Source organism: Cyprinus carpio, chromosome A9, assembly GCF_018340385.1.
Source record: "Cyprinus carpio isolate SPL01 chromosome A9, ASM1834038v1, whole genome shotgun sequence".
Classification (NCBI taxonomy): Eukaryota; Metazoa; Chordata; class Actinopteri; order Cypriniformes; family Cyprinidae; genus Cyprinus; species Cyprinus carpio.
The window spans coordinates 23917422-23945380 of NC_056580.1; the positions used below are offsets into that span (position 1 = coordinate 23917422).

The following is a 27959-nucleotide window of genomic DNA, read 5'->3' on the forward strand; positions in this document are numbered from 1 at the left end:
CTTGCAGATGGATATTTATACTGGCACAAGAGAGCAGGTTTGGTAATTCTCAACAGAAAGCAACTGAAAGAAAGAAATAGTAAATACAATGCTTACGGTCAGGAAAGACCTACAAATCTAGAGCTCCAGGTACAAATGGGGTAAAGATGCCGCTTTATGTACATTCTATAGGTTTATTAGCACCATTACAAGCACAAGGCGCCTCACTGGGAGGAGAAAGAGTCGACAGGTAAGGTAAAGCTTTGTAGGGAGGCGAGAGTTCAAAGTAGTGTGGTCGATTTACTATTCAGCTGTCCACACAGGCAATGCAACACGAGCCTGTGAAGACTATCTTTAACTGCGCTCGGTAAGTTAAGATGGCTTGGTGAGATGGAGTACAACAGAGACGGCGGGTGATCGGGGTCACTTCTGGACCGGGCTGCAACCATCGCAATGCTTCCTGCAAGAGTGCATGGGGTTCTCAACTTTCCCTGGGCCCTGTCTCCAGAGCCTCCTCATCCAACCGCTGCTCCGCCTCTTCCTGTAGGAATCTCTTTTCCTCCACTAGTTTCATCCGTTCACGGATGCTTTCGGCAGAGGGGGCCATGTCGCCCGGACTGCCGAAGAACTGCTCGCTCCTGCAACCGGGATGAATGAGGATGGAAGGAAATGACGACAAAAACAAGTGATTGTTGAATACAGGCTAAGATGATTAAGCAATCCAATTAAGGAAGTAAATATTAAAAAGTTGAGTTAAATTAGTGCCTACATAATTTATTTACAGAAGTAAAAAAAATAAAAAATAAATAAAAAATAAATTAGAATACTATTTAAAAGAATGCAATTTTTAAAAAATTTTTTAATACAAAATAAATAAATAAATAAACAGGATTTTGCATGTGGATAAATAACTCAAATAGGAATAAGTACATAAAAATAAATACGTGAATATACGTAAATAAATACATACATAAATGCATAAATAAATGAAAAGCAGGTAACATTTTAAGCATTTGGCAGACACTTATTCAAAGTGACATGGGATTCAAGCTACACATTCTATTAATTAATGCATTCCCTGGGAATCAAACCCTTGACCATGGCGTTGCTAGCGCATCCAGAATGAAAATACATGGGAACTTCATTACGGTTTAAAAGGATCCTATTCTTAAAAATATATCATTATTATTATAATTATTACAATTAATAATAATAATAATAATAATAATAATAATAATAATAATAATAAAGGATTTCTCAATAAATAAATAAATCCTGTGCACGCTGACCCATATAGAGTTCAGGACAATCATGGAAGGTTATGAGTATTGAGACTAACAATAGTTCATAGAAAACAGAGAGTAGAAGAAGTGTTTGATAAGTGTGCTGGACTTCTTTCAGCTCTTACCCATCAGGGAAAATGACTGGCACAGTGAGCCTGTCCAGAAGACCTTTCCCCACCGTCTCCACCTCTTCATATGCCTCCACATCCACCATCAGCTCGGCTAATTCAGGGCTCTCTCTCAGAATCTGAAAGCAGGGAGAAAGCCAGTTACTGCCTGATATATTACAGAGCTTGAGACCTTCAGACAGTGTATTACAGCTGGGATGTTTGTAGACAGTACATGTGACCACACACCTGAGACAGACTAGTTTCACTACAATTTTAAAACACAATTACCAATATTATTATTATTATTATTATTATTATTATTAATGAGCAATTAGCTTAACATACAGTGGGGTCCAAAACATGCAAGAAACAACCCTTGGTTATTTATAAGGTCGTAATAAATATAACTAAACTGACAAAGGTTCTTCTTGATAAATTAACTCAATACATTTTAAAGGAACAGTTCACATAAAAATTATTTATACACCCTCATGTTGGTAAAGACCCATCTGCTGTTATATTTTCCATGGAATACAAAAGGGAGAAAATCCAAAGAATCACGCTGCTTGTCAAAATTTCTCCTGCTGTGTTCCATAGAAAGAAGGAAATTCAAATTCAATTCAATTTTCCTTAAACTACTCTTAAATTTGCTATGACATCTGTTTTGCAGAACTGTACTAACCTTCTCCGCAGCTGTGTGGAAAGCACTGGCCATCTCCAGCCTGTGCTGCCTCTCGTCAGACGTGACTGTGAACTGTTTCCACAAACGGTTGAGTCTGGGCAGCGTGTCCCCTGAGGAGCGGGTGGTGCAACGCAGAGACTGGCACAGCACCACTGTGGCCTGCAGCAGCTGGCGACCGTAATCATAGGTGCTCTGAAAGCAGAAAAGGAAACGATTACTGTGAACCGAAAACAAAACATGGGCTGGATACTCCAACAACATTATACTCCAAGAAGCATTAAAAAAAAAAAAAAAAAAAAAAACATACATCATAAAAACAGGGTTTTTTATTATGGGAAAAAATAAAAAATACTAATGAATAAATAAATAAATAAATAAATAATTAAATGAAAAAAAAAAACATATATACAATATAAGTAAATGTAATATTTTTTTAATAAAAATGAAACAATTATAATTATTATTAATAATTCATAATAATAATAATAGTGGAAAACTGATTTATTAATTGGGATTATATGTTGTGTTTGATTCAATATAACTCAATATAACTAATTAAGATTAGGTGTGCCAGCAGAGGAAATTCAAAACCTCAAGAGTTTCAAATACCTGTGCAACATCCACAAACTTCTTGTGTTTCTCCAGCAGCACTTTGGTTTCTTGTGAATCATCTCCCAGTCGGATGTGGGTCTTCAACAGAGCATCGAGCAACTCTCCTAACCACTCCACCGCCTGCGGAGAAATAAAGCGGTCCTTACAGCCCCTCAGGAACTACAGACCCACTTCAAACTGTTTTTCATTTGAATTTCAAGCTCTGACCTGTGATGCATCTTCCTCACACTTGAAGAGCTGTACCATCTGCAGCATCTTGAGTCTCCTGACATCAACCATGTCTTCACACCTATAAAACACAAGCGAACACATCAGACCAGCATCGCTTTCTCTTGGTACACCAGAAGTGCTGTGTCCATGATTAAAAATCATGAAAAGAGAAGAGGAACCTCTGTTTGCGGAGCTGCATGTCCTCCATGACATTGTGAATATGGTCGATATTCTCTTTGTTCTCAATGCTTACATCCTTGCTCTCAATGCTTACATCCTTGTTCTCAATGCTTACATCCTTGTTCTCAATGCTTACATCCTTGCCATAGGAAAAGGACGTCTGGGTAGACATCTGGTCAAGCAGTACTTGGCCTTTTTCTCTTAAGCTTTGCAAGGCACCCTCTGGAAAACAGTGAGAGACTCAATACACATTTTTGGATTTTTAATTTTTTTTTTAAATTCAGATTATCAGCCAACCTGAAAAAAAGTTGCCTTTGCAAGGCATCTATTTGGTAAAACAACTGAGAAAGTATATGCTGTTTGAAGCACTAATTACCAAGTAGAGTAGTGTATATAGCTTTGTTTTAATGAATGTTTTATGTCAGTTTAATAATTTTTTTTTTTTTTTCATGACAATTTCTTCATATTTCATGTTAAAATATGCCTCTAAGATGACCAGCCGCAGTTTATTTTATTTTTGTTTTGAGTGGTTCTTGAAAATCAAACATTTGGTTATGTGATACTAATGCAAAAGTTCTGGTTTATCAAACTTTAATTACATGTGCAAGGATGATGAGTATTATTAGTATGATAGAGGATTTTTGTGATACGCTCTTGAGTTTCTCCTCCAGATGTTTTAGAGTTTGCTGGATCGCAGCTCCATCTGCAGGGGCGACGTCTGCACACAGCATGCCTAACAGCCCGTCTAACTGCTGGGACAACTGAGACAAACACATATAACAGTAACATCAGAAAGCAGCTTTCTATATATTCACATAGATTTGAAACGTTCAATAAAATAATCTTTAATATGTAGGCCCACAATGAGTATGTACACCGATTTTCTGACTGGGGATGAAATCTGTGGCTTTATATGTGTGTAAATGGCCTTTGAATATCAATTTATGTTGACTTCAAGACATTTTTAATTCTGTTATTTGACGTACACCCAAGGGGAACAAGATATTTAACAAAAGAAAACAGAGAGACTTGATTTCATCCTTCTGGAATTTGGATTGGATTACAAAAAGTGGGTGTTAAATATCACAGTGGAGCCAGATGATTGAAGGGGATGGGATGAAAATCTAAGGAGGATTCATACCATTAAATAAAAAAAATATTAATTTCAGAGGCTGAGCAAGTTATTGCATTTTGAATAGATTTCATTCGGAATAACATGCACAGATGAATTGTGCACAAAAAGACCAGAACTGTATGTTTGAAAAGTAAAAATGGGCCAATTTGATTTCATGATGACTTTAAACAGAACTGGTAGTATTACACTGTACCTACTGATAGCAGAAGCATCACAGTAGCCAAAATATTTTCTTGTTTCTACATGAACAAGATGTTTGTGTTCCGTGGAAATCTGTAGAGCTTTAACTGCAATTCAGTGAGTGCAGATTCCACGAAGGTCTAGTGAGATCATCTGATCGTATTGAATCTTACGTCTTGTGCGGTCATGTGGAACTCATGGGCAGACTGAAGGATGTTCTGTCTGAACTCTAATTGGCTGGCCTGCCGGTAGCAGACGTCGCTGAGCTGCTGCTGCAGACCCTTGAGCTCCATCAGGTCCTCTTCATCTCCTGCGCTCAGCAGTGCTGCGATCTGCTGGTTCAGCTCCACGTAAACAGCAAACCACTCCTGCAGCAAACAGCATGACATGAGCTGTTAATACCCAGTTAAATAAACCACCAGCAATCATAAAAACCACAGCTCCATAAACACAGAACACCCATCCTGCAGGCCAAATGGATACAATAGCTCCCATGAAATACAAATATACACACATGTGTGTGAGTGTGTGTGTGTGTGTGTGTGTGTTATATGTATATGTATATATATATATGTATATATATATAATATATATATATATATATATCTATATATATATATATATATATATATATATATATATATATATATTTTTTTTTATATATACACACATACACATGTGTATATTTGTATTTCATGGGAGCTATTGTATCCAGTAAACCACCACCTAGCAACCAGGCAGAACACCTTAGCAACCACCTAACACCCTGGCAACAAATCAACCTTTTTTTGATTTTCACCTAGACAAAGACCGCTCACGTTCTTTAGAAAAGTTTAAGATCAAGATAAATATCTATTGTGTTCAAAATCCTTATTCACAGAATGTTGAAATAACTGCGCCGCTAAACCACATTCCAAAAAAGCCCACCATTATGCATTCTGACTAACACTAAATCACTTTTACAAACCTACAATTTGAACCACGTCTATAATTGGCTCAGTTCCTGACTCAATGTGATAAAGAGGTCACTGTTCAACAAACCATAAAGCCACAGAGTCACACACACACTCCAAAACAACACCTTCCTGTAATAAAACACCAACACCAATAAATCTACGTCACAGAGATCCCTGTAAATCAAAGAGGTTCTCTGGCTTTGTCTCACTGAGCCACAAACCACACTGAAGAAATACAGAGGCAGTAACTACTTCAGACAAGCCAAGAGCACACCACAAACCACAAACCACTCCTGAGACTAAAAGGAAAATCTGTGAGCAAACCTTTGGGTGGAAAAGCACTTCTTTAGAGCAAATCAAATGCATTTATCAAGACTGTAAACATGAAGCTTTGATTGGTGACTTTATGTACTTAAACATATTATGCAGCCTGAATCTGAGGTTCAAAATGAATCTAAATCACAATCTTATTTCCTCAAAAAATTGCATAATTAGAAGCAAAAAATAATCCAGAAGAACAGCATGAGGTTAGCTCAAGTAAAATACAATCAATACTGCCACCTACTGGCAGGACTTAAATTGCAGCATGTGGCATATTAGTGTCATCTGACTGACTTCAGTTGATTTGACAGGTCACAAATCTTAAAAGGGTCATATGATGTTGCTAAAAATAACATTATTTTGCATATTTGGTGTAATGAAATGTGTTTATGCAGTGTAAGGTTAAAAAAACACATTATTCTCCATATACTGTACATTACTGTTTCTCCTCTATGCCCTGCCTTTCTGAAACGCATCATATTTTTAACAAAGCTCATCAGTCTGAAAAGAGAGGTGTATGCTGATTGGCCAGCTAACCAGTGCTTTGTGATTGGCCGAATGCCTCAAGCGTGTTACGGAAAGTTACGTCCCTTGTCATACTGTGATGCGTGTCCTGGTCAGAACACCGGCGAAACAAGACAAAAACAATGAAACCCATTATAAATGAGCCATTTGTTGCATCCAGTGGGGACATAATTACAGATTATGACTTATACTGTTTTTACACATTGCATCACACCGCATAAACATAAAACCATGTCTGCTTTTGTGATTAGAGAAACGACAAACAAGCTCTACTCTACACCAGCGGTTCTCAATTCCAGTCCTCGCCCCCCCAGCTCTGCATATTTTGCATGTCTCTCTTTGTTAACGCACCTAATTCAGATAATCAGCTCGTTAGAAGTGAGCTCCGTGCACAAACTGTTCCCATTTACTTGGTCCCTAAACAGTGTTCAGGGGAAATCTGTTGAAGTTGACCTCACTTCGGAACATTCATTCACGGATTTACGCTGCGCAACGTCTTCAAACATGTGTGACATCACATACCTGATGAATAAATACAATTTAAATTCACATCTCGCATCACTTCAATGCACTTTGAATGTAACATATACGTTCGCTTCGAACTGGAATCATGGTGGAATATCCTGTGATGTCCACTTTGCAGGGCACGTGCATTCGAATAGAACCAACGTCTGAAGCCATAAGAGAAACTCCACCCAGATTGGCAGATGGACTATTCTGCGATGTCTTTCATACTTTTGTGGACCTTGACAGTGTAATTTACTTGACAGTCAATGGGACAGTCACAAGCCTCCGTTTTCATCCAAAATATCTTAAATTGTGTTCCGAAGACGAACAAAGCTTTTACGGGTTTGGAACGACATGGGGGTAAGTGATTAATGACAACATTTTCATTTTGGGGTGGAGCAACCCTTTAATGTCGATTAATATAATACATAAAAAAAAAGGTTCCAGTTATCAGTTATTAAGAACCTTAAAATATTGAATTATTCGACTTGAGAACAGCTGGGATATAGTGCATGAGCCACAGGGATGCCTTTCATGATATTTTTTGGATGATTACTGACATGGTCACTCCAAAATGACCTTGTATGGAACAGACCATAAAACCATATACGCAAAGCAGACATGATGGCTGTCCTTACACTGTGTTGACTCTCAATCTCCTCATGTTTCTGCTGCAGGGCCTGAGACGCACGAATGGAGTCTCCGATCCCCCACTGTGTGCGGAGCTGCTCTGTGCCAGGACCCTCCAGCCAATTCACAACCTGCTCACACACAAACACAGACAAAGAAACCTTTAATTAGTGAATCACTACCACATTTGACCCCCGAGCCACTGAGCAGCCTCTAATCGGAAAGAAATCAGGAGGAACAGAGAGCAAATCTAATTAACTAAATGACAGGATTGAGTCGATGAGAGCTCAAATTAGAGATTTCCTTAATCAGATATTTACTTGTTTACAAAAAGACAAATGTAGGCTGCATGTCTGGAGAGCTGCACAATCCATCAGCTGTCAGATTTCGAACATCAGTATCAGAGCACAAACGGCATTTCAGAGCTGCACCAAAATGGAAGATTGTCAGTGAATAATGACTTATATTTCAGTCTGTTCCTCACACAAATATTCGAATTATCAATTCAAATTAAATGTTAAATTAACCGTGTGGCGATGTTTTGTGCTTTTCAAAGCTTCTTCAAAATTGGTCCTTTTGTGTTGCACAGAAAGAAAAGCATACAGGTTTGGAACAACATGAAGGTTAAAAAAATTATGACAATGTTCAATTACGGGTGAACTAACCATTTAATTAACTTGCTTGATATGCAAGTTCATTCTCAATTCAACAGCCGAGGGTTACAAATTTGAATTACAACTGAACTGGCAGACAAATTCATTTCACTTTTGTTGTTCAGTGAACTAGGGAAAGTCTGGAACAGCAGCAAGAGAACCTGCTTTGTGAAGAAAGTTGTTAATTTGTCTAATGCTGAGGTGACTGAACTTTTTAAGAATCACTGCTTAGCTTGCACGGCTTCCTGTCTGTAATTGCTTCAGGCACTGCGGCTTACAAATGATCTCACACTTCCCTGCGCAATTTTTCACTGAAGTTAAGAAGTAGGCCAAAATTCTTTTTTCTGACATATGATGTGCACCTCCCAATATCCTGATCACCATGGAAACAGACATTTTATTCTGTCTAACAAGAGTGGTTCTGAGGAACAACAACCTCTGAGAGACACAACCTCTGATCTCACCATCACTTTACATGACCTACACATTACACTAACCACACGAAGAAATACTGGTTTCGGAGTTTACAATTCTAAATTCTTACTGCAGTTTAATGAAGAATGTCTATAAATGCACAAATAAATATAAGTTATATTCATCAGAGAATCCATTTTAAAGAGTCTGATTTTTTTTTCCTTCACATGGTGCCACATAAGAGGAATATTCCTCAGAGAAAAATGACATCAAATCAAAAATATTACATAAAATCAAAATATACTAATAATATATAATAAAATAATAGAAAGTACAGGTTCTAAACCATGTTACATGGATCTAATTTGAGATCAACTAAAAACTGAGGGAAAAAAGAAATGCACACAATTGCATCAGCACAGCCCTCCTCTCTACCAGCGATTCTCTATGATAATCGGATTCTCAGTGGGAATTTTGTGGGAGTACATTCTGTAAGCCTTCCAAGAAGACAGAGCAGTAGATGTGTATGTGAAAGAATTATGTGACAAATCTTTTCTATGGAAAGACTCAATGATTGTATGGTGCGAAGAACCACCAAAAACTGCTCTATTTGTAGACCAAGACTGCTGATTCACCAAAGCACCGAAGCCCAGGCAGCCACAGTCTGAACTGATGCTCCGGAGTAAGATGTCTTCTTGTAAACCTCAGCGATATGTAGACATACGAATAAAGCAAAATGGATGACAGATGAAACTCCCTTACACTTCCCAACATCATGTGGTGTTCATGAAAGATGACTGTGCAAAGAGATGTCTCAAATGAATTTGGCAAAACTCAAGGCTATGTTCTCTAGTATGACAGTTTTAATTCCTGGCTCAAACAAAGAGCATATGTGTACCAGAGTTCTTCTACGACACAACTCGACTATCTGAAAGTGATTTCACTTTTCGGTTTACAATTCTACAACTATTATCAGTGTTGATGATAATAAAGTGTTTTACCTGCATGACCTTGGTTTGGATTTCCTCTAGCTGGGAGCGTTTACTGCGCTGTCTGCAAACTTCCTGATACTTCGTGTACTGCTCCCTCAGAGAGTCCAGGAGCTTCATCACCTGAGGCTGAGCCAGCAGCTCATCATCCATGGGTGACCAGGCTGTGCCACCTCCTCCTCCCTCAGAGCCATTGAAACGCCTCTGCTGGAGCTCCGAGAGCAACTCATGTCCTGTGATCAGAGGAGTAAAAAAAACTTTTAGGACATTTTAAGCCATTTGAAAACTGAATTCAGTAGACAGTAATAAAATGTTTCATAAGCAATGTGTCAAGCAGAAAGAAATTGATGAATGCACGATGTGATGGCAAATGTTCCCATCTGTCAAGAAGTACGGATTGAATTGATGCAGTATGAATACATTAAGCCAGTATTGCAACTAAATTAGACACAAAGTGACAGACTCAAAAGCAGAAGGAAGGAACAGAGGAAAAATTAATTTTGTACCACTGCTGTGTTTTTATTTGTGCTAATACTTGTGAATTATTCTAACCAAGGTTAGGCAAAATAAAGAATTCATTGAGAATTTGTTGCTTTTCAACACACAAACATGAATTTGAATTGAATTGCCCTTACAGGATGTTACATTGGAACTTGAATTGTAATGACAGGAATAAGAAATTAATAAGCAGAGCAGAAACACAGAGGAACTGTATTAGCCCAAAACAAATATAGGCAAAAATGTAAACATGTTAAGTACAAAAGAAGGCAAAATTCAATAATAAATATTCACATTACAAAGTTAAATTTTGAAAATATTCAAGATTTTTTTTTTTTTTTTTTTTTACTTTTTAAAATCATTATTACACAGGTAATATTTGGTCAATTTAATTTCATTCACAAATTTGCCTTAACAGTTTAATTTATTTATTTTTTAAATGTTCATTTCAAATGTGCATTGGAAATGCGCATTTGAACATCGCAGGGATGGTCGAACAGTGATGATGTAAGACCAATGCCAATATATTTACGTAAAAATAAATACATAAAATATATTTAAATTATATTGTTTGACATTTTAAAATTAATTTTCAATGCAAAATTAGATTAAGCATGTTTATTTCATACAGAAAAACAAATAGCATTGCTTAAAATTACATTTAATTGGATTCTAGTTCTAATTTATAAACAATTCAAGCTGCGATTTTAATTTTAAGGCATTTAAAGGGGATTCTCAATTCAGTTTTAAATGGTGCACAACCCTTCACTTACACTGGGCACAAATTCACTGAACCGATGAAGCCATTCTTTAGAGTAGGGCATGGTGTCAGACAAATACTGATCAGGGCATAGTCAACACTTTACAAATCACCTTTAGCTTCAAATACAAAAGCTGTGAAATTGCTTTAGTGCATTAAACAACACTTAAGCCAAGTTCTTAGCTCTACCTCACCAATAAAACTGAAGTCATAGTCATAGACCAGCTGGAAAAACAGCTTCACTGTTGACATCACATGCTGGATAGAGTATAGTAGTTAAAATTCCCAAACCGAAATCTGCTTTTGCATGTAGTTTTACAAACAGACCCAAAATATTACAGAAATAACTTAAGGCAGTTTTGCAATGTCAAAGCAGAATCTACATGTATACAAACACAGACAGCACAGATCGCCGCTCACCAGTCTGAAGGACCGTTTCAGGATCAAATGAAGGCATGATGTTGCTCTCTGAAGACCTATGAGTGTAACAAAATGTTGTTGATGAGCATTTGTCTATAAAATTATGACCATTTAATGAAACAAACATTTTGATTTCTCTGCACATTTGATTGCTTTTTAAATCCACTAAACATTTTAATTACACATTTAAGAATGGCTAAAAGCTAACAGAAATACAACCGCCTTTGAAATGACAGTCTTAATTAGGAGCTCATGTCTGGAGATAATGAGACATAAAATACCTGTCCTTGTCTGCCTGGCTTCCCTTCTCATTTTCATTGATGACGGTAAGTTCATCCAGAAGGGACGTGGATTCCTTTGTGAATTTTTCAAAGACCTGGATGAAGAACAAATGGCAAATAAGACCTCAAGTTAAAAATATTATACTGTTGAAAGGACAATGCAATATAGCTAAACACTGCAATATTTTTTTTCAGCCTTTTGATGATAGTCAATATCCATCTCAATATTTGTGTATTTGCAGTGAAGCAGCAAGAAACGATCAGTTTCAGCCAGTGCTGTATTTGATAAACTAAAAAAAAAAAAAAATAATTGTTTGTTAACTGATACAAAGCTGAAATAAAATAAAAAAATATAAATTAGATGCTAAATATATATAAGTACATAAAACAATAATAAATAAATAAATAATTCAAAATATTAATAAATACTATAAAATAAAAAAAGAAAATATTTAATATAAATATTTTCTAAAATAAAATAAATAATAAAATAAAATCAATACTAAACAACGCTGTTTTGTCAAGTAGATTCAAAATGCAAACAATTAGCCAGGTTTTCTATGTTTTTAGCCATGTTTTCACTTTTTTTTACTGCAACAAATTAATTTAAAGGAAAGAAAACTTTTAATTTCAAATATGTCTGAACATTTTTCAACAAAAGTGTAAACAAGTGATAAATCAAGGTTATGAATCAATTTGTTGAATCAGACCATTTGATTCCCAGATATGAACTGATTCATAGAAATGCAATGAACTAGTCTAATGACACTGCCTTTAGAAAACTACAAAAAAGGCATATTAAAATTACACCAATATTCACATTGTTGCTTCTCTTTACAAAGCCAGCTATATCATGTGAATATATCATGAATACATTACCCACTCCTATTAACAACAATAACCCTGAATCACTGTGGTCTACCAATAAAGAGAGCCATTTAAAATTGAAAACAAGGGATTTGGTTCTCACCAATCTTTTGTTGAGCCAGTCCAAATGATCATAAACCAGACTCCCGCCAAATTCATCTGTAAGTTGGCATGGCTCAATGTAGCGTGTGAGTTTATTGGCAGACACCAGAATCACCTGAAACAGAAAATTAACTCTCAGGTATGACTGAAGACGAAGCCATTTCATCATCTGTGCTGAGAATATTAATAGAAAAGAAAATAAAACCATCCTGACCCATTTTGGAGAAGAAAAAGTAGTAACAGAGGGCAAAGTGCAGCAGTCACTAATGTTACCAATTAAACAGGCATTTGTGTGTGTAATGTGGCATAATCTGATACCGCTCAAGACCTTCTGCAGCAGAAATGTCATGCAAGGTTAATATCCATGAATAATTTATTTGATATTTGAAGGCATATAGGACAAACTCCGCAGGTGTGACAGCTGTGTCAAAAATCACAAACTGTCACTATAATATAATATACACACATACATACACACATACACACATATATACACACATACACATACATATATGAAGATATATATATATATATATATATATATATATATATATATATATATATATATAAAACACACACATATGTATGTATGTATGTATGTATAAGTGACAGTGACACAAATTACATTGCTTTTGTAACGTCACAATAATATAATTATATTATTAAACGTCCTGCCTCTTAACATAGCTGCCTGCTGCCAGTTTTAGTTTAAATATTGCATCAAAATCAAATCAATTTGAGCACGATTTAAACCCAGATGATTGAAACCACTCTAAGTTCGTCTGTCTTGGGAACACTAGTGCGTCTCAGACATAGTGATAACACTCGTTGTCTTCTCTAGTGCAGCTCAACCAGGTCTCGTCCCATTCGTCAATCTTTGTGATATCACAAATCCCGGAAAATATTTGTTGTAGTCCAAATGAGTCATCGTTGCAGGTCTTTTTTATGCTCAAACAGCAACATTACAGACTAACTAAAGTTGAAAAAGTGAAAAAGCATTATCGCACCCCTTTAAACAAAATAATAGTGTAAGAAACTGGTGTTTGAATTATATATATATATATATATATATATATATACAATATCTGACAAAATGATAATAATAAAGAATACATTAATATTAATAAATTCTTTATAATTATTAATAACCTATATATTTGACTGATGTCCCTCATACTTTTATCTTTTCAGATAACCAGCTTAAATCAATATTTCATGTCTATTTACTTAAGTGGTATGTAGTCATGTAATAAGTGGGATAAATGTACAATCAGCTGGTCATTAATGCAAAACAAAACCATTTACAGCTGCCAAGCAGCATAACAACTTGTTTCATTAACTCAACGAGAATGAGGCTCATTAAACCAGAATTTAGAAGCAGAAGGTTATGTTATGCTTTAAATGCAAATGTTTATCATTACTATGTGCTTTATTTATGCTGTCTCAAAAATGAGAAGACCCCTCCGCCCTGCACTTTGGTGTGTGGACAGGAAGAGAGACAGTACAGCTGTCTTTACAGATATGTTCAGCTGAGTCAACACAAGGGACTGAGGGACAAGGCCTCACTGCAAACAAATCCGGCCCGCGTTCCAGCATAGAGGGGGATAGGGAAAAATATTTTGGATTCATAATATCTGGGGTACATTACTCACAGGATGTCAGGGGTGTGTTTGCCTCCGCTGTGTGGCTGTCTGCCTGGGACAGTTTGAGGAAAAAAAGCCTCTTCAAGTATTAGCCACAGTGAGGTTTGTTTCATGTCAGTTTCACAAACAGGAGTTCTTGCATCTAAAAAGCCTTGTTTTGAGCTGTGAACTCTCTGTGGCAGATACTAAAATGGAGTTTGAGCAAAAAAGCTTTTGAACTGTATTTCATCTTATCTCCTGTCATGACATCATTGCAAATCCACAGATGGAAGGCGTGCAGAGAAACTAAAAAGACAGAAGACTAAGAAAAAAAAAAAAGAAAAAAAAAAAAAAAAAAAAAAAAAAACTCAACACCTTTCTCAGCAGCCCTAAAAGGAAAAGTTCACTAAAAAATAACAATGCTGCCACCACCCATACTCCAGATGTGTAAGCTGTTATTTTTTCATTAAAACAAGAAAAAAAAATACGTAACCAACAAATAAAGAAAGAAAAAGAGAAAGAGAAGCACCCTTAAAAATAGTCCATATTATTTCTATAATATCTATTTGAAATCATCCATTATCTGTGTGATAAACAGACTGAAACTATTCACTAATAATCTTCCCCTCCACTGCAACTCTCAAATCATATATCTATGTTTGTGTACTACATTCACTCAACATAAAATGCGTTATGTAACACTCGTTTCACGATTTTAAAAAAAAATACACTGAAGATAAATTACAAATGAAAAGGAGCCCTTTTATTATTTCTCAAAGGGTTGCAATTTTGTTTGTGAAATTGAAATGTCAAATAACAATTTATTAAATATGCAATATATCTGATTTGTTTAGTAAATATATGTAATATATCTATATACATGTAAAAATACATATTTACATGTACATAGATATATTGCATACTGTATATTTATTAAATATATACATGCATGTGTGTATTTTCTATACATATAAACATACACAGTACACATACATATATTATGTAAACAAACGTATTTTGTATGCGATTAATCGCAATTAATGCGCATCAAACAACAGCAGGTTTGATGTCATTGACCATTGATTCTTGAATATATTAACAGGGAATGAGATTTAAGAGCTACAGCAGAGAGGAAAATTATCAGTGAAAAGACCGGTCGTCACACAAAGCTGTCATGATTTCAGAAGCCTTCTTGGGGCTTGACATTTGTAGTTAATCTGAGCTCTATCCATTTCAGGAAAGAAAAAAAAAACATAAGTGCAACATGTGGGTAAATAAATTATTTAAATAAAAGATTTTTCATTTTGGGGTGTACCATGCCTTTTAAAAACCATCTGCTCACCAAACTCTTAATCTATTTAATCAAAGTAATGTGAACTCTTTGAAATCCTCCTCACGCACAGTGACCCTGAACGCAGGGACGCAACAGCTGGGATGTGTGCCAGCTGTGCCCTCACATCTGCAAGGTTAGCTGGAGGAGATTAAACACTGCATCTGCTAAAGCTCTCTGATCAATACTGTCCCCCAAAGCAGCTCGCATTCTAGTCACCTTGCATCTTCAACAAGGACACATTCAATTGATCAATAGTAACAAAGATGTTTGCAATATTTGAAAAAGCATTACAAAAGTAATAAATGCTGTTCTTGTAAATTTATTCCAAGAATCCTGAAAAAAAAAGTACTACAGTTTCCACAAAAAGACTACAATGATGATGATAATAGATATGATATTCCTTAGCATCAAATCAGCAAACGACAATCTTACTGTCCCCAAAGATACCATTCAGATAAGTTGTTTCTAATGAGAAATAAAAAATTAAATAAAAAAACAAAAAAAAAAAAACTTTCCTAGTGGTTAAACTGTACTTGTTTAACAACACCTGAGTAAATAATGCTATACACATAAACTAAAATACTTGGCTGATATAATGCGTATACATTACAGCAATTAAGTTTCACACAAAGCTGAATCTATCTGAATCTTTTTTAAAAGTTGTATTTATTGTATTAATATATTTATATATATATATATATATATATATATATATATATATATAAATAAATATGCTAAACTGTCAATGGCTGCCAATACAGTCATCAGCTAATGCAATGAGATTCAAAATGTCAAAACCGACCTGGTCAATAAATAAATCAATAGGTCATGATTTGACTTGTTAGCATGATCTACTCAGCCTCTGCTGCCAGATGTCAATAATACAACAATTGGCTGAAATCAAAATATGATTGAAAATTCTTCCAGATAGTCTATCAGTCTAACTCTATCAACTCTCTTTGTTTTAAAGGAAAGTGGATCTCTGCATCAGCATCTTGAACTCCATAAAGGAAAGAAAAATCAGCAATAAGCATAAAAATGTGCAGTCCTGTAACAGATGGTCCTATGGACCCTAAGTGGCAGTGAAAGAGGATCCACTTATTTAATAAGACCTCCGGGTCTTTTCCTTCCCATATGCTCACTTATGCCTGGCCAAGCGTCAGTGATGAAGAGGTTCTAGGGCAGAATGATTAATGCAGAGCCTACGGTAGGCTTGCTGCGATAGTTGGTATTGACAGTGTTACCGGTGTTAAGCCGCAACACTGGTTACATCCCTTGCCCACCATGGCACCACCCCCCCACCAACATTTAAATGTTTTTTATTGTAATAAAAATTATTTAGTTCAGTTAGAGAACAGACAATACCATTATAAACTGAACGCGGCTGCTCAATGCAGAGTGCCGAACGACAGTCACATCACAGATCATCAGCAGGAGTCATATTTCATTTAACACGTGAGGAAAGTCGAGCGGACTGACCAGAGTGAGGTGAGACAGACGAGACGATGGCAGAAGATTTCGAAATGAAATGCAAAAACTCCTGTTTGGCAATATTTTGGATTTTGAAAAGCATGTTGACTTTTGCCATTTATCAAAGGTGATTTTGGAAGTTTTTTCTAACACTCGATTTGTTTCTTTATTTGGTGTTTGCTGATTTTTACTTTATTTAAACTATGTGTAATTTATTTATTTAATTTTATTTTTTACATCAATGTGTCAATGAAAAAAAAGGGAGGCAGTCCCATAGACTCCCCATGTTAAAATGCCCAACTTTACAGCAGAAAAAAACGTTTACAGCCTGGTTCAAAAATTTTGCCCTTCATGACAACTGTGAGGGGGTGAATTTTTTTATAACTCATCCGTTTAAAATATTGTAAGCCTTAAAGTACTGCATAATTAAGGGCGTGGCCACTTGAGTGACAGGTGGATAGCCGCTGCTGTCACCGCCATCGAGCCAGGTGGGCGTGGCTTCAGCAACCAGCTCCCGCCTTTCCGATTATCCGGGAGAGTCGCACGGTGGCACGCCTCCAAGATGGCGATGGCCCGCTCTGCACACTTTGAGCTTCAAAAACGCTCTTCAGGAGTCTATGGGTGACGTCACGGACACTACGTCCATGTTTTTATACAGTCTATGGTAAAGAGCCAGGTAATGACCAATTTCACTAGTCTCTGTATTCAAGCATCCACTTCTTAATGCTGATAAACTAACCTCCATTCAGCCAAAACCTTGCCATCTGGTAGTTGTAAGCAGCTAGAGGGGCCTGCTGGCCCAGATCACAGCGCAAACAACACAATGACCCCAACAAACATACACATACAGAGGTTTCTATTGAGGAGACAGTGGTTCAACTGTCCTTCTAAACACATCATCCAGCTCTTGGCGGGATCCATGTGATGGTTGCCAGGCAACATGGCATTATTGATACATGCCCAGTGAGGGCACAGAGCAAGACGGCCAGATAAATGAGTATGCGGTTTGAGGCCAGGCCTCATCAGTGCACATACTATAAATGGCTGCATACTGTAGTGTAGTGCACATCTGCACGATCATGTTACCGTTATGATCACATACAGCCCATTTCCTGCTCCTAAAGTGCATGCTAGAGGGCTGCCCATTTAACACAAATGCCACCGGCTGCCAACTTCACCCATTTTCTTCAAGGCCCAATTAGGAGGAAACACGCAGTCTGCTCTAATTTATGATATTACAGGAGAAATTATGAAATGCAGAGATCTATTAAAGTGAAGGATCCAAACCAACCCGTTTGAAACATTCCCTTGTATAGTTATTAAAACACTTACTATATGCTACAAGTACTATTCAGACCAATTCCAATAAGACAATATAGAAAATCTAAATATGTATTTATTTTATTGTAAATATTATAATAATTAATATAATTATTATTTCAATGTATAATAAATATTAAGTATGAAATAGTTACAATTATTATTAGAAATAAAAATAATAATATTTTTATATATTAAAATTTGCATTACATATTATTAATGATTAGTGCTATTATATTAAATTACAAATATTTAAATATACATTATACTTACTATTATAATTATTATAATAAAAACAATTTGTAGATTCTGCAAGTTATCTAATCTATGAAACTTTGCTAAAGATTCTATTAAATTAGAGTTAAAGATTAACTTTAAATGAGCACTAGATGACTGAAAAGGTAAACAATTCAAAGTTATTTTCAATGTAAAAGGGGTCATACATGAATATTATAAAATTTTAATAAATTAATTTCTAACATCACAAAAAGACCTCAAAGAATAAACAAAAAGAGAGGCCTAAACATCGCAGCCTCATTAAAAATACTGAAAGCTAAAAAATAAAGTTTCCCAGTGTGATTAATTCAGACATGCCCAGATGTGCTTCATGACCTTTAAAGCCCTAAAACTGCCCTGAAAACCTTATTCCCCTCACAGCACAACTCTCTGAGCCCTGACAAATAAATGAGAAAGAAGTCATTGCATTAGTGTCAATAACAAAAACAGTCTCACAGTGAAGCCCCAGACCATTGTAAATGAAGATGTGCAGCTTCTGTATTTGGAGTTTCATTATTCACAGTGAACGCAGGAAATTACCTACTTATACACATGAGATCCTTTGGGCGTTACTAATTAAATACGCTGTCTGTGTGATTGTATTATGCACAGCCATACAAAGTGATGACGCTGTGGTATGATGCATATGGAAAACACAGTGGAACCATTCTAAATGGTCCATTTAGGATGAACACAAAAACTGAGGTGACTAAATCAACTTTACAAATAAATACAAATTGGAGAAAAAAAACAATTAAATATTTGAGCACTGAAAGATTCAAATATGCATTTGGATCGTTTAGATTAATGACTTGACAGAAAAAAAATACTGAATTTGCTTTTGCTAATCGTAACAAAAAACTGTTATAAAACAACATATTACATCATTTAAATTATTACCAATATGCTAAAATGTGAACACTGTAATAATAAAATGAGCAAGTGAGTCCAAACTTTTGACTCTAAATGTTAACCTGTTTATTTTGTGGAATTTTTCTCACCAGTTTAATGTTTGACTTAAAGAGTTTATGTAAAGGTACAATTTCCTGTACAGCTGTTTTGGACAATAGGTATATGTATTGTGAGATTACTGTACAAATAAAACTGATGCAACAGTGTCCGTATACATTTGCACAGTCCCAACCTTTAACCAATCAGTATACAAGATACCACCCAACATGCCACTGCATAAAATGAAAAATGAAAGGTTTAGGGGTTAAAAAGTAACAAATATTTTCATGTTTAATCACCAAGTGCTTGTGTACTCGTGCCCATGCCTGATGTCAAATACAGTTAAGTCAAAGTTTATCTCTTTGTCCACTAAAACAAAACACCTTTAGTACACTTACCTCAAAGCCAAGCCTGTCCTTCTCCTTCCAGAAGCAAAAATGGGTCACTTTTTTGTCCCAGAATTCATCAGGTTTCACCACACACACAAGAGAGACCTCAGCTGGGATCACATTCTAAAGGAAAAAAAACATCACAGTTCACACTCCAGCTGCAAAAAACAAATAAGATAAGAGATGAGCATTTTCTTTTTATTGATCAATAGTGATGGATCGATCATTGATTTACAGATATAAAAGGGGACAGAGATTACATAAACCTTTCAGTTTACTCGTACATAATCGCCAAATCAACATTTTAAAATCCACTGATGAATTTTATTGAACCTATTGGTCTGAAGAACAGTTTGATTTCAGAACAAACTCTCATAAGAGTCACATTTCCTACAGCTCTCAAATGGAGAGAAGGCTTAGAGATAAAACTACTGCATTCTATTTTTAAATCACGCCTGAAACAAAATGACAAGTGTCAACAGGGGTCTTTTTAATAATTCAACTGCCAAAAAAAAATTAAAAAAATACAATACCGTTCAAAAGTTTGGGATCAGTACAGTTCAGTAAGTTTTTAAGTTTTTAAAAGAACAAAGTTTTGTTTAAGCTTATCAAGGCTACATTTATTTGATTGAAAAAACAGTAACAACAGTAATATTATGAAATATTATGATTTAAAATAACTGTTTGACTATATTTTAAAATGTAATTTATTCCTGTAAAAGCAAAGCTGAATTTTCAGCATCATTACTTCAGCCTTTAGCATCAGAAATCATAATAAGCTGATTTGGTGCTCAATAAACACTTATTGTCAACAGTTTCCGTGTTTACAAACCATGATACATCATTTGCTTATTATAAAGCATCATTTACTTATAGAAATCTTTTGTAACATTAAACTTGCCTTTACGGTCACTTTTGATCAATTTAATGCATCCTTTATTTTTGTGCTGAACAAAAGCATTAATTAATACACACACACACACACACACATATATATATACACATACATATATATATATACACACACACACACATATACATATACACACACACAAACAACCCAAATTTTTGCTTAGAGGGTTAAACTGTGTATGTGTGTATCAAGTGTATGTACCATTATAAACACAGAGGATCACTTATGTTCAACATGGGAGGAAAAATTCACTGATGCATTTTATTTGTTTGAAAGTGACGGTTTATCATTTACTATGTGCATTGCCTTGGGTGCCGCCATGTTTATTCAATGTCATTCAACAGCATCACTAATTTCACAGATTTCCCAGTTGGAAGTTTATTCTCAAGTGGCATTCAATTGTAATTTTAATCTTTGTAATTCTGACTTGGATACAGTACAGGATACAGACTATTCACAGATAAAATAACTGGGAGAAACAGCAAAAATCAATACAGGAGCTATAGGACATCCCACTTTTCAATTAAAAGAGCCAACCACCTGTTTTTCACTCAAAATGTGTCTCTTAGCTGGCCAATCCTAACAATTTCTGTAAAAGTTATGATACCACTGTCTTCAATATTTTATTGGTATTACCTAGAAAATATCTGTCCAGAGGCACTGCCAAGACTTCCACTTAGTGACTGGACTTGCATTTTGGTACTTTGATGGAACAAAGAATAAGTCAAGATATAAAATAAAAGCCTAAGTTTACAGCAGCATTTCAGTGCTGTGTCCCATAAACAGGAGAAAATAACAAGCATCCATTCAGTTCAACAAAGCTCAAAGTCAAAAAATATCCAACACCACAATGCTCTCTCTACAGAACCAGGAAGGCCGTGCCAAGACGCACTGCATGCTTCTCATAATAGCACTGAAATCTCATTATTTACAGGTACTCCTTCAGAAGTGAGTTGTATTCGAGGGGAGTTAAGCACTCTTTAAATAATCACCACAAATTTTAATGGGCTTCATTAATGGAAAAAAGCAAGAACCAGATGTCAAAGAAACAAAAACAAACCTTTCCACATAAACTACTTCGCCAATCTGAACAAAACCCAAAAGCGTGCAAATAAAACAAAAATCTCGTTCCCTACCTGCAGCATCAGAACAACAGTCTTCACTATATTCCACTGAGACTTCCTGCCGTCGACGATGACGGTGAAACCACGAGCTTTGCACTTCTCGCTGCAGAGATACAACAGAAAAAAACACCACATTTTATTCGGCCGCATAACGCATATGATCACAAATACATGTTGTCAGTCCACATACAATGAATCAATTACAATGACTCCACTATGGCTATGTTGTTAGACTAATTTGTTTTTTTCTGTGGTGGCATTTAAAAAAATTAATAAACTGAGTTTGTTTGAGTCACAGTGTCTCACTGATTCCAAGAAACATGTATTCAATCATACAGTTACTATTTTGGTTTCTAAAAAAAAACAACAACAAAAAACATTTTAGGCCTGAACAACATTTCTTTTCATTCTTTGAGGGGAAGAGAACAGCCGACTCACCCAGTAAAATGTCACCAGAAAGTAATCTGGAGAAGGTCACTATAAGAGCATTAAAAAAGAAAAGGGACTACAGAAACAGCGATGGTCTTACTGCCAGCAGTCATGTGAGGTTCAACTGTCAGACTCTAACATCAGTCAAAACTCAACAGGCCGCTGCAGCTCAGGGTATGATTATCTCTTTAATAATAGGATCAGATTAAAGCAATAAGCCATAAGAGACTTTGATTTACCTTGATTTTTACCATGGCTAATAAACATGCTGCACATGCAAAGTACATAAAACTTTTTTCCTAGGTAAAAATTAGGGCTGCGTAAGATACATTTTTACCATATTTCTTCACAGTTTTGACTGATATTAGACTTATCATTTATTGGTATCATCAAATAATGGATACTGAACTGTTTACACTCATTTCCACATTTAGATTACATTTTTCATCCAATGCTCACTTTTAAAGTTCACCTTTAAAAACACTTATAATCAAATAACACTTAAAAAAAAAGAACATCTAGCAAAAGTAATATCCATCTGTAATATCTGTTTTTTTAAACTACACGTTATAATGTTGTGGTGTCTACATTTAATTTGAACAACTCCACAATTGATTTTAAATCTTAATGACTTTGAAGTCTTTAAAAGTTTAGAATTGTGTATAATAAATAAACAGTAAAGAACAATTCATTTCATATAAAACCCAACACAGTAAAACATATGTAACAATGTAATAAGGACGAAAAATACAGCACAATCTTTCCAGATACTTGAAGCCTGATCAATAAAAGCATTTTTTAACTTCTAACCACAGCCTGACCATGAATTGTTGGCACTTTCCATTCAATGTGTGAAGATCGTAACACTGTGCATTATAATTACAATGATCAGGTTCCATTTCTGCTCTTCATGCTTTGACAGGTAACTGATGTACAGCCTTTGCAATGGAGGGATGCATTCATTTCAAGAAAATGCTGTGTTTTACCTGGGAATACTCAGTAGGTAATCCAGAGTGGCACTGAGCTCCTCCATGCTGGTCTGTTCAGTGCACAGTGGGATGGTCAGGATCAAACCACTGCGCCTGTCCTTGCCTCCTGGAAAACCAAACAGGCCGAGTCAGGAAATATGCAGAAAATCCAGCAGCACAGAGTAAAGTATGATGTATGAATGGAAAAACCGTGTCAGAGTGTGAGGCTTTAAGGAAAAGACGCACTGCAAAAAGCTATTGGAGGAGTAGAGCCTCAAGACATTGCAACCTGCAATTAATTCGCAGTATGTCGAGTGTCGCCTATGGGAACATGCACTTTCCAAGACACAAAGCATGAAATGTTTTAGTAATTCCTTTCCTATTCATTTTCCAATTTAGTGCAAAGTCCTTGATATAAAAAAAAAAACCCAAACAAAAAAAATACTGTTGAGGTACAGTGCATCTTACCCAGATGATAGAAATTTAAAGAACTTATCAGTCCATTTTGCCAATGTTCTTGTTAATATGTTATTGTCATTCAGAAGACTTTTCAATGTAGGAGCCATGCTGATACAAAAATACATGGTAATGGACAAAGCAGCCTCAAACCCTGATAATATTGAGTTTTGGAAGACATATAAAATTAGGTGGACAAAAGGACGTCCTCTAATAAGTTCATATGAGTGCAAGCAATTTTTCCTATGTCGTGGCATAGATGTCAGAGATTTGGTCTAATGGACTTTGCATGTTGAGCTGTAGTATGTAGTTATAGTGAACTCAAATAGTCGTAAAATTTAGAACAATTTTTAAAACTATATCTTAATTGTCATAGTTATAGTTATCCTTGGTGTGAACGGGCCTTTAGAGTCCAGCTTGCACAAATAACTAATAAAATAAAGTAAAACTAGTTTCAAACATGCCTTGCTAACGCACTCTAAGCAAAAACCTAATATATCAGTGTACAATACAGTGTTCAGGTTCACTGAGTTTAAGCAGAAAGTAATAACAACATATAATGATCTCTGACTATATTATACTGAGATGAAAATAATGCTGCCTGAGACACTATCTTTCATTTCCATCAAAGCAAACAAGAAAGCAAGTGAAGGGTTTCAAATAAATCACTTGGCACTGTCCGTTTGATCGGATAGCAGCTTATTTCTGGCTCATCGCTATAGTCACATCTAACCATGAAATACAAAAAGAGTATTCACATCACGTACTGCACTGGAGAGGAAAGAGGCCAGCAGCAAACACATTTCCGTAAGACACTCAGCTACTTTTTGCTGTGCAACACTAAAATCGTCATGATAATAACTTACTATTCATTCAATTAATTAAACACTTTTAAATTAGCAACAAATCTCAATATATATGATTGGTCTTTACCTGACAGAAAGGCCAGTTTCTTCTTCAGCACAGGAAGTATTTTGAAGGCCTCCATCCTGGAATGAGACTATTCTCTGCTCACACAGCTGCAAGTAATTGACAACATAGTATCTTTTTAGATAACATATTAAGGGATAGACTTCCCTAAAATTACAATTCTTTTGTATTCAGCAGAATACAGAAAATAATACAGGTTTGGAACAACTTGAGGGAGAGTAACTGATGACAGAATTAAATTTTTTGGGTGAACTATCCCTTTAAGATTGAGTTTAGAAGTCATGCGATTATTTAGGGTTAAAACAAATGCCTGCTATTTCATGATTATAGCCCCAAATTGTCCCACAGAATGAATAAAACTACATGTGCCTATGACTCAAAATACTTCAATAGATACTCTCCAGGCAGATATAACACACAGTTCTTTGAGAAATTGCTTTGCTGTAAATTAAAGGAATAGTTTACCCTAAAATAGGGACCACTGATGTCAAGCTCCGAACAAGAACCAGAAAAACGCTATAACAGAATCATAAAACACAACAGCTTTACATGAGGAACCAACCAAAAATGAAGTCATTCTTCACAGAATATCAAACTTGTCTGGACTGGTCATGATTTACTCAACCTCATGTTATTTCAAACCTGCATGACTTACATTCTTCTGCAGAACACAATAGATATTTTAAAAGAATGCTGGCAACTAAACTGTTTTTGTCCATAAAGTAGAAGTCAACTGTAACCAAAATGGAGACAATTCTTAAAATATCTTCTTTTATATTCTACAGAAGAAAGTCATACTGGTTTGGAACGACATGAAGGTGAGTAAAAAGACTTCAGAATATAGTTTGAAGAAAGCCAGGGTGTTCAGAGGGATCTGTCTAAAGATTTTTTTAAATATATTTCTTTATTATTGTTTCATTGAAACAAAAAGAGGTTTGGAACAACATTTTGAGTGAGTAACTAATGGCAGAATTTCCATTGAGTGGACCATTCCTTTAATGCCACTCACTGCATTCCTGTGCATTTTTTGGATAAATACACAAGCACAATTTTAAATAAAAAGTGCTTCCAACTAAAGCAACATTCAGCATGCCAGAAATACCAGAATGATAAAAACAGACAAACTGGCAAAACAAGCAGAAAAGTAGGTTAAATCACTACAATTAGGCAACACTGGAACATTCACAGCATGATTCAACTACATTGATCTGAGTCCTCAAATGCAGGCTGATCTAGATTTCAAAGAGCTGACAGTCTCACTCACCTTCAGCGATGATGCAGCACATCAAGACCATTCCATCTCATGCGATTCCTTCCTGGTACATGTTCTGCAAAGATGCAGAGAGATGCAGGAGAAGAGCAAAGCGAGCAGAGGAGGAGAAAGGGGAAAACATGACGCGTGGAAGAGTTACAGATAGTGAGAGAGAGAAAAAAAAAAAAAAAAAAAACACTACTTTAAGATGATTTGGATTCTGGCATCCAGCTTACAGCAATGACAGTTCAACCAACCTGAATACATCAGAATTAATGATTGATGAACTCTGCTGAGAATGGAAGTGGTCATGTAAGCATCTAATAATCAACTGATAGTAATACCAATTAAATGTCCTACCAAAAAAATATATTTTTTTAACGGCAATAAAAGATTTAGGAAAGATTGCAAAGGAAACACGGCTTGGCAAACTCATCTTAACATAAGCTGATGCAAGGAAAAGTGCCACATCATTTAGGAAAGGACGGAAAGGACAGCTCAGCAGCAATTACAAGGTTTGCTGATGTGTCTGCAAGCCAGGAATGAGTGCTAGGACATAATAATCATTCTGCAATGTCACTGTACATGCAAAACTGATTTTTGCATGATATTTTGCATTTACAATTTTTGATCCATTTCATTGCATTATGACGTTTTCATGACAAATAGACAATTTTCCCATCAAAATTCACATTGCAATTCACATTGATTCTCATGATGGTAAAAGTCAGTCATGAGATTCTCTTTACTGTAATTTACTGTATTCAGTAAAACCAATGCTGTGATGCAATGTTTTAAACTTGACCAGCGTAAATCCAAGGCGCAATAAATACTTTCATGATGAGACATTATTCTGAACTACAGTAACAAGAACCAGAGGAAATGTTTTTTTTATTTTTTTATCTATTTTCTTTAAGCAAACCATAATTGTCGTGTTCATTTCCGTTAATTAAATGATGAAACAGGACATGGACATGTTCTGGACAAGATTTGTGCATGTCAATGCATCTCTATAAACAAACTTTGGCAGTTTAAGCATTAACATTTATACTGTGGTCTTTGAGACTCATCTCTGGACACATAAAGACAACAGTTGGCTAGCCCTGGGGATCAGTGTGTGGACTCGAACCAACAGCTGGCTGAGAGTCGCTCGTGCTCTGGTGCTCAGGCGCGAGACAAAGACGGGATCCACCTATATGGCCTACATAATATTAAAATTACAGGTCATCTGCGCAGTGAAACAATATCCCCTAGTAACAACAACGTACGAGACTAGGGTGTCATGGGAAAATACATATTAAAATGCAGTTTGGCATTCATTCCACATGAGCATGAGCCATATTTTCGGGTAGAATGCATGGCTTCTGGCACTCGCGAGCCGCAGATCCGCATGCAATGACCTATATTTCATACTATAGAGGTTAAGGCATGACTAACATGAATGCGGTGTATTTTGGGATTGACTATAAGGACAATCCCTGACTAACTTACCTTAGATGAACGTCGACAATAATGCTGTGAATGTTAGCCCTGCTAAAGACGCGGATGCATGATCCATGTGCCTCACAGCATCCTTGATCACGTTAATGGATTATTATGAAAAATAAAATTACCTTTCTCCGTATTGGGCCCCGGAATTGATCTATGTTATTGATAATAGTCTTTGATACTGAGAAGACTCTCGGCGTTGTGTTTTGTTAGAAAGAGGCTGGTCCTGTTCATATAGCTCCTCCCAAATGCTGGAGCAGGGCGTGTCTCTCACTGTAGTGGGTGGAGTCTAGAGTTTCTTTAAACACACAGTGCATCTTTTAAATAAACGATATCTTTTATTTGTAGAGGAATGCTGACATTAAATCGACCATGCAAAAAATGTCCGAACATGAAGTGAATTTCTGGTTTGAGCGATGTTGTCATTTTTGCCACAGGAAAACAGTAAATATAATCAATCATAATCTGGGTGTTTCTTTTTTAACCTTTTCTCAATCAAAATGTCAAACTAAGCATATATTTTATATTAAGAAGTCAGTTCAAAGTTACAAAATGAAACAAACAGATGATAACAGACAAGTAAACAACATACAACATTAACATACAAAAATATTCTGACAAGAAAAGAAAGAAAGAAAGAAGGATTTTTACAGTGTGTCAGTTTCTAGTCAAAGATTTTGGTGTAGCCTACATTTTGCACATATTTGTTTGTAAATATATTATTTGGCATGTAGAATCTAGAAG

The 27959-nt window shown here is 35.7% G+C and overlaps 1 protein-coding gene across 4 annotated transcripts; it reads right to left on the reverse strand.

The window, feature by feature from the left end:
* Nucleotides 1-14: 14 nt before the first annotated feature.
* On the reverse strand, nucleotides 15-27488 carry LOC109100848 (SEC14 domain and spectrin repeat-containing protein 1-like). 4 transcript variants are annotated; one of them, XM_042764194.1, is made up of 20 exons: nucleotides 27341-27488; nucleotides 25740-25803; nucleotides 24941-24991; nucleotides 24479-24564; nucleotides 23108-23216; nucleotides 21705-21795; nucleotides 19665-19778; nucleotides 12296-12409; nucleotides 11326-11420; nucleotides 11045-11100; nucleotides 9379-9599; nucleotides 7319-7441; nucleotides 4545-4739; nucleotides 3705-3817; nucleotides 3056-3280; nucleotides 2874-2955; nucleotides 2664-2786; nucleotides 2055-2246; nucleotides 1388-1509; nucleotides 15-617 (listed from the first exon to the last, which is right to left on the reverse strand). In XM_042764194.1, the coding sequence occupies exons 4-20, from the start codon at nucleotides 24531-24533 to the stop codon at nucleotides 461-463; spliced, it is 2187 nt and encodes a 728-aa protein (XP_042620128.1). In that variant the 5' UTR covers nucleotides 24534-24564; nucleotides 24941-24991; nucleotides 25740-25803; nucleotides 27341-27488; the 3' UTR covers nucleotides 15-460. The 4 variants fall into 4 exon arrangements, with proteins under 4 accessions (XP_042620128.1, XP_042620126.1, XP_042620125.1 ...); XM_042764192.1 differs by having other exon boundaries at nucleotides 27219-27437; XM_042764191.1 differs by lacking the exon at nucleotides 24941-24991.
* Between the last annotated feature and the right edge of the window lie 471 nt (nucleotides 27489-27959).

Bases quoted from the DNA above. Each gene is read 5' to 3' on its own strand.
- LOC109100848 (XM_042764191.1), bottom strand. From the start codon at position 24,533: ATGGAGGCCTTCAAAATACTTCCTGTGCTGAAGAAGAAACTGGCCTTT. The intron at 12,410-19,664 runs GTAAGTGTACTA...TTTCTGTTTCAG, and splicing joins AGGACAGGCTTGGCTTTGAG to GTGATTCTGGTGTCTGCCAA. The intron at 7,442-9,378 runs GTAAAACACTTT...GTGTGTGAGCAG, and splicing joins TCCAAACCAAGGTCATGCAG to GTTGTGAATTGGCTGGAGGG.